This window comes from Eriocheir sinensis, chromosome 66, assembly GCF_024679095.1.
Source record: "Eriocheir sinensis breed Jianghai 21 chromosome 66, ASM2467909v1, whole genome shotgun sequence".
In the NCBI taxonomy this organism is placed as follows: Eukaryota; Metazoa; Arthropoda; class Malacostraca; order Decapoda; family Varunidae; genus Eriocheir; species Eriocheir sinensis.
The window spans coordinates 6,283,226-6,295,014 of NC_066574.1; the positions used below are offsets into that span (position 1 = coordinate 6,283,226).

At 41.0% G+C, this 11,789-nt stretch overlaps 1 protein-coding gene across 1 annotated transcript in view; it reads right to left on the reverse strand.

Moving 5' to 3' along the window:
* Window positions 1-456: 456 nt before the first annotated feature.
* Window positions 457-11,789, reverse strand: part of LOC126987767 (troponin C-like) — a 48,760-nt gene continuing 37,427 nt past the window's right edge. The window contains exons 3-5 of the mRNA XM_050845071.1: window positions 11,732-11,789; window positions 4,160-4,279; window positions 457-1,093 (exon numbers count right to left, since the gene is read on the reverse strand). The exon at window positions 11,732-11,789 is cut by the window's right edge and continues 86 nt beyond it. Coding sequence (XP_050701028.1) covers window positions 939-1,093; window positions 4,160-4,279; window positions 11,732-11,789 — 333 coding nt within the window. The 3' untranslated portion in view covers window positions 457-938. The remainder of the gene's footprint in view (window positions 1,094-4,159; window positions 4,280-11,731) is intronic.

The following is an 11,789-nucleotide window of genomic DNA, read 5'->3' on the forward strand; positions in this document are numbered from 1 at the left end:
AGGGAAGGGAACATAAACGAAAACGAAAAAAACGAAAATAAATGTGGATCAGCTAGGAGAAGCGATGGGAAAGAAATACAAGCAGGAATCAGTGAGCAGGAATGGAGGGAAAGCACCTACAAATAAATAGATAAATATATAAACGTTGATCAGTCGCCAGGAAGGAACAATGGTAAAGGAACATGAATTTGCATCTTTAGACAAAAACGAAGAGAATGAACATAAACGTGGATCAGTGACCGGGAAATATCATATACCAGAGAAAGAAAACTCATTAACTTCTAAGAGAACACTCACCCCATGGTTCCTCTATTGCACAAAATTGACCCAGACAGACAGACAGACTCGTATGAAAGAGGTCAACCACGGCTTTCATGTTAAGCCTTCAGATGAGTGTGTCAGTCATCCTCACGCAACACAAAAAGGGAATTAAAAAGTGTGTTGTTATCTTCTATATTATTTTAAAATTTTATTCATGGCTGACTTACATAATCAGACAACTCAACTGTTTTCATTTATCACTAATTTCATTGCCAGGTACACCAGTCACTCGCTTTTGTTCATGACTCGACTGTCACACCAATATGTCTTCGTTATTTTCTTAGTATTAGGGCCAGCCAAGTATCACTCTTCCTCTTTCTCACTCTGTCCTTCCATCCATATATCTATCTGTCTGTCTTTCTATCTATCTTACCTGTCTATCTATATCTATCTGTGTATTTATCTATCTCTCATACCCGGACACACACACACACACACACACACACACACACACACACACACACACATCCACACACACATCCACACACTATTCAAGAATCACACACCCATTTACACACACACACACACACACACACACACACACACACACACACACACACACACACACACACACACACACACACACACGCCCACGCCCACGCCCACACCAAAAGCCTCTAAATCATGAGCTCTCTGAAGCCTTCGAAGTCCACCTTGCCCTTCCCGTCCTCGTCAATCTCCTCGATGATGTCGTTGAGGTCTGTCTCGGAAAGCTTGTTGTCCAGCTCCTTCAGGATCTCCTTCAGCGTCTGCGTGGTGATGTAGCCTTTGCCTGGAGAAGAGAGAGAGAGATAGAGATGAGGGGGTGGGGGGGGTCGATGCAAGTTCAAGGTTGAGGAAAAGGACGAGGAGGAGGAGGCATAGCACAGTTGGAGGTAGATTAGGAATGGGAAGGGAAAGGAGACGGGGGTGGGAGGTGGGGATAGGAAGAGCTAGAGGGGTAAAAGGGAAAATGTAGGGAACAAAATGTAGATAGGAAGAAAAGAGAGGAGAAGGAGGAGGAGGAGGAGAAGGAGGAAGAGGTAAATTACAGTTGGAGGTAGATTGGGAATGGAAGGAAAAGAGGAGGAAGAGAAGCAGGAGGAATAAAAGAGAGAGATTAGAAGGCAGACTAAGAATGTGGCTAAGGAAGAAAAGGGGGAGAGGAAGAGGCATAGGAGGAGGAGGAGGAGGAGGAGATATTTATTATGAAGAGTAAATATTATGAACACTTGCATTTCCTCTGGTCGTTATATTAATGGGACACTTTTTTTGATTAACGTTTCCTCATATTACGAACTCATTTCTCTCTCTCTCTCTCTCTCTCTCTCTCTCTCTCTCTCTCTCTCTCTCTCTCTCTCTCTCTCTCTCTCTCTCTCTCTCTCTCTCTCTCTCTCTCTCTCTCTCTCTCTCTCTCTCTCTCTCTCTCTCTCTCTCTCTCTCTCTCTCTCTCTCTCTCTCTCTCTCTCTCTCTGTTTATATCATGAAAATCTCATTAAGCGATCAAAGGCAGGATTTTGGAAGCTACCTCTTACCTGCTTTACTTTTTTTTATTATATTTTCTTTTGAGTGAATCCTATTTTTTGTTTGTTTTTTGCCATTATTTTTTGCTTTTCTGAGTTTACCGTTTATTTCTTCCGGCGTTGCACATTTTCTTTCTTTAATATTAAAAAAAACTTCCTGCATTTTCATTTCCTTTATTCTCTGTTGCTATTCTTTTTTCTTTCCCCTTTTCTTTGTCTTGTTTGTATTTCTCACTTTTCTTATTTTTTCACTTTTCTCGTATTTTTTCGTATTTTTTTAACTTCGTCTTTTTTCCACTTCCTATTTTAGCCTTTTGCTCCTTTTCCCGCATTGCTTCTCTTGTAGCGCGCTGTTGCTTAATGTACCTTTTCATTCCGTTCTCCCTTTTCATGTACATTAAATGATTCTCGCTTTGTGCTCCTATATATCAACGAAGCAGCTCAAGGGTGAAAGAATAACATAAAAAACGGCTATGCAATCTTCCTGGAATGATGACAAGGGGAAAAAGAAAACGGAGGGTCAAACTCGATTCCATACCCAATCTACCTTCAATTGTATTTTACCTCCTCCTCCTCCTTTGCCTCCTACTCTTCCTCTCTTTTCTTCCTACCTACATTTTTCCTCCTCCTTTCTCCCATTTATTCCTCCAGTTACTCCTACCTTCTCTCCCTCCGTCTCTTTTCCCTTCCCATTCTTAATCTAACTCCAACTGTACTTTGCCTCCTCTTCCTCCTCTTCCTCCTCCTCCTCGTTTGAAAGCGCTCAGAAGGAGGAAATACAGACGAAGGATAGCCGTTTTATAGTCTACCAGTGAAAGTGATGAAAGATTGATTGTACGGGTTGACTCTTGCATCAGGAATTGGGACAGCATAGAGGTGAGGAAGAGTAGAAATTCATATGCAGTGAAGCCGCATGATTAAGGAAGACACGCACTTAACGAGGGTCAGATGAGTCGTTAGCACGGAACTATTTGTAAAAGATAGAAAACGCAACATCATTACGCTGAGATTCAAGAGATAGGAGGGTCATTAAAGAAAAGGGAGTTGACGAGGGAAAAATCCTACAACTCTACTCCAAAATATCGGTGCATTTGATTCTTATATTTCTTTTAAGCTTTCAATATTTTAAATCATCGCCTCCCTTTCATTTCTTATTCATGAGTTTTTTGTTTTTTTCTTCCTTTTCACCTGCAAGACTTCCAAGGTATAATTATTTTTTGGGCTCTCGACGCTTTCCTTTGTAACAGTGTTTTTTTTATTCTCTCCAGTCTCATTCAACCTACCTGCGCCGCCTCGCTTTTTTCTTTCTCTTTTTCTTACATTTTTACTTCTCTCTTTCAACCTCTTCCTGGTCTTTTTCTTCCCCCCAGAATCTTCTAACTTCCCTCACTCACCATCACTATGCTCTCCTCCTCCTCCTCCTCCTCCTCCTCCTCCTCCCCGTCTTCTTCTTCTTCTTCTTCTTCTTCTTCTTCTTCTTCTTTCTCCTCCTCCTCCTCCTCCTCCTCCTCCTCCTCCTCCTTTCCCTCTATCTCCTTGCTCTCTTCTACATTTACTCTCTCTCCTCTTACTGATCCTCTTCTCACTCTTTTTCCTCTTTCTCCTATTCTCTCTTCCTATTTCCCTATTCATTATTCCTCCTTTATCCTTCTCATTATTTCAGTTCTCTCTTCTTCCTCTCCCTCCTCTACATCTTTCCTCCCTCTTTCTCCTCTCACATCTTTCTCCTCTTTCTCTTCTTTCTTCTCTCTCTCATGCATCCACTCTCATCCTTCTTTATAATCCTCTCTTCCTCTCTTTATCTCCTCTCACACCCTCCCCTTGCTTCCCCTCACACTCTTTATCCCTCTTTATCCTCTCTTTCAGCCTCCTCTTCCTCTTCATCTCTCGTCTCATCTTCCCTCCTCTGTTTGTCCTCCTCTTCCTTCTGTTCCTTCTCACCTGCTCTTCTCCACAGTCCTTCCTCTTTCTCCCTTTCTCTCACTCTGCTTTCCAATCTCCACAACCTCTTCCTTTATTTCTTTCACCCTTGCTCCCTCTCCTTGCTTCCCTTCCATCCCTCTCTCTCCCCTTTACCTCTAACCACCTTCCACACTCGTTCCCACTCTCTCCCCTCTCACTGATCCTCTCCCTGCACACTCCACTCCTCTGTATCCACTCTCAGCTCCCCTCTCCTGTGTTTGCTCCACTTTAAGCCTTTATCGTTTACCCTCCCCCTGCTAAGCATTCCATATTCTCTCCCTCTATATCTCTGTCTATCTTTGTGTATCTGTATCTATCTGTCTGTCACTCATCACCTTCTTGTTATCAATTAAAGAACGTCTACCCTCACTCACCTTCCTTGTCGTAGAGTCTGAACGCCTCCTTCAGTTCGTTCGTGATCGTCTCCTCGTCGTCCTCCTGCATGAAGTTTGAGGCGATTATCACGAATTTGTCGAAGCTGATCTTGCCATCGTCTGCAACAGGGGGAGGCTGTTAGGAGGATCGGAGGGGGAGAGGGAGAAGGAGGAGGAGGAGGAGGAGGAGGAAGAAGAAGAAAGATTTAGATGAGGTATAAAAAGAAACAAAGAAAAAAAGAGAGGTAAAGGAGGAGAAAGAGGAAAAAAAAGAGGAAACATGAGAGGAGGATTTTAAGTAGGAGAAGAAGGAAGAAGAAGAAAGATTTTGATGAGGAATAAAAAGAAAGAAAGAAAAAAGAAGAGAGGTAAAGGAGGAGAAAGAAAAGAAAGAGAGGAAACATGAGAGGAGGATTTTAAGTTGAAGAAGAAGGAAGAAGAAATATTTAGAAGAAGAAAAGAAAAAAAGAAGAGTGGAAAATGAGAAAGAGGAGGAAAAAGAGGAAAACTGAGAGGAGGAGATATAGGAGAAGTAAAGAAGATACATACCATAGAATAAAGAAGAAGGAACGTAGCAAATAAGAGGCATAAAGAATGAATGCAAGAAGAAGAGACGTGTAAGGGCAGGCAGAAGAGACAGGTGAATTAAGGAAGAAATACGAAAAAAATAATAGGGCGTATAGTATAAATAGAGGGTGAAGGAGATGGTGGGAAGAAAAGACGGATAAAGAAGGGTTCACAGCCAAAAAAAAAGAAAAAGATAGAGAAGAGGTGAGGAGGAAAAAAAAAGGTGGGTGACATAGGGTATAGAAGGGAGGTGGACGGAAGGGAACAAGAGAATGCGAGGAAGGAAGGAAGGAAGGAAGGGTTCACAGCAGCAGAATAAAAAATGGATAGAGTGTAAAGGGATGAGAAGAAAAAGAAAGGGAGAAAAACACAGATGAAAAGAGGAAGAAGTATAAAGAAGGTTGAAAGAAGAGCGTACGGTATAAATGGAAGAAGGAGAGGAGGCAAGAATAGGCGAAGGAAGAAGGAACAGAAGCAAAGAAATGGGAATCGAGAAAGAAGGAATTAGAAGGAAAGAAAGAAAAGAGGAAGGTGTTTGACTTAGGGGTAGAGAAGGAAGGTGGAAGGCAAGGGAAGGAAGACGAAGAAGGAGTTCACACCTAAGAAATGGAGATCGAGGGAGAAAAGATGAAGAGAAGAAAAAAACAAAGAGAAAAAAAGCAAGGGAGGTGGAAGTTTGGAGTCAGGAGAAACGTGAAATAAAATAGTGATGAACTTAAATGATCAAATGGAATGTCGAGATTGGATTACACGCCGGCATTAGGTTTTGATCAATGGTGTTTGGAAGTTTTAACACCCGGCTATTGGAATGTGCGTCCCCTGATTGCTGTTTGCGATATTAATTAGATTGTAATGACAGTCGGCGGGCGTGTTAACGAGAACCGGCGATGATGCGTCAAAGTTTTGGTCCAGCGACATGTTTCGGACGTGTCATAGGTTGGTGACAAGCCCTGGAAATGGCTACAGAGCACGTGGTTAGAGATGGTCTACTACTACTACTACTACTACTACTACTAATAATAATAATAATAATAATAATAATAATAATAATAATAATAATAATAATAATAATAATAATATGCTATTACTACTACTACTGCTATTTCTACTACTAGCATAACCATTATTACTATTTCTACCACACCTGTTACTACTACTACCACCACAACCCTACTACTACTACTACCACTATCACTACTACTACTACTACTACAACTACTAAAAGGAAAAAAAGTAGGAGGCAAAATGTAGGTAGGAAGAAAAGAGAGATGGAGGAGGAGGAGGAGAAGGAGGAGGAGGAAGACGTAAATTACAGTTGGAGTTAAATTGGGAATGGAAGGAGAAGAGGAGGAGGAGAGCAGGAGGAATAAAAGAGAAAAATTAGGAGGTGAGGTTAGGTTAGGTTAGGTTAGGTTAGGATCACCACCAACACCGCCACAGTGCACTTCCTCTACTAATCTTATCCTCCCGCCATCTTCATTCTTTCCTGCCACGGTCACAATTCTTGCTCGTTGTTGCTCCCTTCCAATTGGCTGATTACCCCGGAGAATCGAGGGACTGGGCCGGACAAATGACATCTGCCTGACTCGCGGCGTTGGTGCTCAGGTCTGGCTGGGCGCGAGGCAGGGGGTTATTTGGTACGTCTGTTGCTCCTACTACTACTACTACTACTACTACTACTACTACTACTAATCCCTTGTGCTGTTGCTGCTACTACTGTTACTCCTTACTACTACTACTATTTCTTTTATCTACTACCTCTACTACTACTACTACTACTACTACTACCATACCTCTATCAGTTATGTACGTATTGCTTGTCCCGCAGTCAATAAACCATGTATCTATCTATCTATTCATCTGTCTATCTATCTATCCGTCCATTAATCTATCTGTCTTTGTATAGATGCGTGGTGCTATCGTGTACGTGGTCATTAGGGTTCGATACTGCCGGAACTGAAGAGCCTCGTCAACACCCTCCCCTTATGGCCGCTCATACGAGAACACGAGAACTCAATATCGATACAAAAGCCGCCTCGTTCATCGGCTCGGTGCTGCAGGCGCGTGGGCAGGGCGCCGAGCAGTATTTCCCCTTTCCTTTCTGTTCTTTTCATCCATATTTATCGTTTCCCTTTGTTTTCTCCTCTGGATTTTACTTTTACTACTATTACTACTACTTTTGCTACTACTACTACTACTACTACTACTACTTCTACTACTACTACTACTACTACTACTACTGTTCTTTTCATCCATATTTATCGTTTCCCTTAGTTTTCTCCTCTGCATTCTACTTTTACTACGATTACTACTACTTTTACTGCTACTACTACTACTACTACAACTACTATCCCTATCACTACTACCAAAGCACTATCCCTCTCCTCTTTCCCCTTTCATTCACTTCCTTCTTTTAGTTCATTTCATTCAGCTTTGTCTAACCCTTATCAGCTGCTAGTTACTATGTTATATGTTCACCTTGTGGCCGTAACTCTGTATGAAAAGTAACGTGGCTTTATATTGTAGTGTTACGAATGCGTGATGGGCTTTAAATATATATGAAAGATGAATGAATATGTTTAAAATGGCGTTGCAGAGAGAAATATTGGGCCATTGTGTTTGGGCGGGCGCTCTCGTCGGGGTAATTGATTTTCAGGTATTGTTTGTTGTGTCTGTTTGTCGCCGGAGAGTTTATGGAGCTCCGAACGCGGCGGGACAACACACGTCGGCGGGGCATGGCGCGGCGGCGAATTGTGTTTTGTTGCGAGCGGCCCGACCGAATAAATGTGCTGGGAATGGAAAGGTTAGGCGGAAACGTGTGTCGGGTGGCGATGCGTCCAGGCTGTCTATATAGTGTGTCCTCAGGTCATGGTTGGACTGATGATGATGGTGGTGGTGATGATGATGATGCTCCTGTTTTGAAATTAACTTCAGTCTTTTAACTTTTTACTTTTTGTCCTTGAACTGACTCCTCTGCTGTAAAATAAATAAATAAATAAACAGAATGGAGCGAGACTGTTTTAAAAGGGAAGTTATATTTTGAGTGCACGCGTTGAAATTAATCAAACAAGACCTTTTAAAAGCGAAATAGTCTTTTGTCCACGCGTTATAAGTGGAGAAAAAGACTTACAGAGGAAATTAGCTTGACAGTTTAAAAAAAGAAGCGACATTTTTCTTTATTTCTCGCGTTAAAATGAATAAAAGAAAAAGATTACTAGAAGCGAAATATGTTTGCTCCTGCTCACGCGCGTTAAGGGAAATGCCAAAAAGAGACTAGCAGACGAAATTAGGAAGACTGTTTTAGAAGTTGTATTTTCATTTACACGTTGAAACTGATTAAAAAAAAAGACTGTTAGAAGCGAAATATGTTTGCTCCTGCTCACGCGCGTTAAGGGAAATGCCAAAAAGAGACTAGCAGACGAAATTAGGAAGACTGTTTTAGAAGTTGTATTTTCATTTACACGTTGAAACTGATTAAAAAAAAAGACTGTTAGAAGCGAAATATGCTCCTGCTTTACGCGTTAAGGGAAATGCCAAAAAAAGACTAGCAGACGAAATTAGGACGACTGTTTTAGAAGTTGTATTTTCACTTACACGTTGAAGCTAATTAAAAAAAAAAGGCGGTTAGAAGCGAAATATTCTTTTATCACGCGTTACGGTCAATGAAAACAGACTATTGCACACGAAATTTGTTTTTGTCGACCTGATCAAACCGAATATAGAACCACTCTTAAAGATGAAATACTGTTCGCTGTGCCCCGGATATTTTGGTGTGAAGTTATATATGTATTTGTTTTATCCTTTTGCTCCACCGAATTCACAGACTAGTGATATTTTTCATCTGGGAGTGTGAAACGAAAAGAGAGAGAGAAAAAAAATGAAAGCCATAAAAACACTGAAATACTACATTGAACTTTACACAGTACACTCTCCATAAAGACTCCATAAAGCCTCTCTATTAAGACTAGTGACATTTTCCGTTTGGGAGTGTGAAACGAAAAGATAGAAAAAAAAATAAAGCCATAAAAACACTGAAATACTACATTGAACTTTACACAGCACACTCTCCATGAAGACTCCATAAAGCCTCTCTATTAAGACTAGTGATATTTTCCGTTTGGGAGTTTGAAACGAAAATAAAAAACAACAACAACTGAAAGCAATAAAAAAAAAACTGAAATACTACATTGAACTTTACACTGGGAGACCCTCCATAAAGTTCCCCGATTTGGGACTTTCACCATTGCTTTTGATGTATATACAGAGTCGGCGTCGGTCGGGAGGGCGGGGGACTTAATAACGACGCTCCCCGCTGCCACGAACTCATCAAAGCCGCCGGGAGAGCTAATTCGATGCGTCGCTGCCCATGTTCCTCATTATCCTTTCTGTGTTTCATCATCCTTTCCAGTGTGATAATATTCTTCTTTCCCTTGCCATAAGCCGCACTCATCCTTTCCCTTCTCTGTAGCTCTCCCTTCCTCTCTCTATCCTTTTAATTTCATCAGTAGTGTACACATTTTTTTTTCTTGTTTTGTTTTTTTATTTAACATTCCGGAGGTGAGCAACGTGACCAGCTGTAGCGTATGACCTTGAACTTTCTCTCTTTTTCTCTCTTATTTCTGCTTTATGGTTTATTCTCGTCGTTGTGAGCTTAATTTATGTTGCGCTTTTATTGAATTATTCGTCAAAGCAGACCAGAGAAGACAATTTGTTGAAAGTTGAATTAAAATCATGCGCATCTGATGTTTCCGTTTGTTCTTTTCCTAAACTGGGTACCGTAATCATGTAAACTTTTTATATTTTTTCACAAGACCTTCCTATCTATTTGTTAATTAAGATATAAAGATTTTGCCCTTTGAAAATGAACTCTTACACTCACCTAAGCTTCCCGGGTTTGGTTCAGTACTTAATCAAATACTAATTTCCACAAGTAAAGCTTCTTACGCATTTTTTTTTTTTTTTTTTTTTTTTTTTTTTTTTTTTTTTTTTTTTTAATCAAGTGTCGTCTGTTTTCGTATCGCTGCAGTTCGGGTCAGCTGTGTGCGGCTTCCTCAATAAACGTACTGAACTTGCAGCGCATTTATCTATTGCTGTTTTCTATTGCTAGGGTTTTCCACGTGTAGTTTCCCTCTTTATAGTTTCTTCAGCGGGATGTTTGTCGGGATAAAAGTGGACTCGAGATTTTTGGAAAGGGTAAATATAGACTCAGAATTCTTTGAAGGGGTAAATATTGGACTCAGAATTCTTTGAAGGGGTAAAGATTGGATTCAGAATTCTTTAATAAAAATATATCTCCATAAGGACAGTTATCGTCTGATTTTAGTTAGCGAGCTGAGTTTTTTGCCCTACTACACAGCCTTATGCATATAGTACAAATAATAAATGAAGGGAGGTCTTCAGTCCACCGTGAAGGAGTTAATATTCTCGTTCATGAGGTAAAAAATACGAAGATTACGACTAAAAGCTTTAAGCGGCGTCCCCTGACTGTGCTGGGCTTCCCTAACGCTTCCCCCCTATGTGTGATCGGAAAGAACTCATACAAGGCAAGATATTTACGCGGGAGTGAAACATATATATACGTCGAATCTCAGAAAACACTCACACGCTTCAGGCACGTGATTCAAAGAGCGAGTATCAACGTGGGTATTACATTTGATCATTCTTTTTATATACATATTTTTCTTTTTAGAGTAACAGCGCCGGCGAATATTATCTTTAGTTAAACCCCTTGGCGTGTCTGTCCTTCCCCGAGAATAAATACAAGCATGAATTATTCCCCGTCACCTCAGAACACGTAGAACCGAAAAAGACACAGGTATAAGTCCTCAGCAAGAACCCCGGAAGCATAAAACAGAAGGAAACATGAATCATCACAAATCGCCCCCAAAAAAACAGGGAACGGAAGAAACAGACTCCCATCCATCATTTCAGAAAGCACAGAACGGATAAAAAAAGACACAAGCATAAATTCTCAACAACAACCTGGAAAGCATGGAATGAAAGGCAGCGTGAATTCTCATAAATCACCTCAAAAAACGACAAGGAACACGTAAACATACATCACTTCGGAAAGCAAACACGAGTGAGATATAACTCGAACAAACTCTCATCCATTACCTCAGGAAGTGTGAAGCAAACAAACAGACAGAAAAGAAAACGACTGGAACATAAATCCTAGAAAACATTTGCAGAGGACGAGTTTTCTCCTCCACACATGAACGTCTAAACGGCCTGAGAGGATTCGAACACAAGAACACAGAACACCTAGGTCAGTATTCTAAGACAGTTCCGCTCTCATATCAACTATTCCCAAAGGCCTAAAAAAGGTGATTAATCGGCTTCTAATGAGTGATGTTTCGTTTAGGATCGTTGTACAGAGAAAGGGTCAAACTACCGCCACCAGAGTCATAAAACTACACCCTGGAAGAGGCCAAAACTCCCTATTTTTTCAACAAAGACAGCTCAAGGGCACACAAAAAAAGGAAACAATAATAAAAAAAAGCCCGCTACTCGCTGCTCCTAAATATCCTATGAAATCCTATGAAAGCCTTGTCAGATATGTAGGCCTGGGCGAAGAAGTTGAGAATATGGGCTCATGAGACTAAAAGAAAAACAAGGTAAGGAGGAAGTACATACATAAGAACATAAAGGATCTGGAAGAAGGTAAAAGATGGAGGAGGAATGAATGTGAAGGAGCCAAACGATGTAGGAGGAAGGGAGGCAAAACATGAAGGAGAAAGAACACAAGAAGAACAAGAAGGTGAAGGAGGAAAGGAAAAAGAACAGTGAAGGAGAAAGAACATAAGAACAAGAAGATGAAGGAGGAAAGGAAGCAGAACAGTGAAGGAGAAAGAACATAACAACAACAAGGTGAAGGAGGAAAGGAAGCAGAACAGTGAAGGAGAACGAACATAAGAAGAACAAGAAGGTGAAGGAGGAAAGGAAGCAGAACAGTGAAGGAGAAAGAACATAACAACATCAAGAAAGGACGGGGCGGCAACTCACTATCCACGTCCACTCTCTTGATAGTTTCGTTGAGGTCATCGCTGTCGAAGGCTGTGCC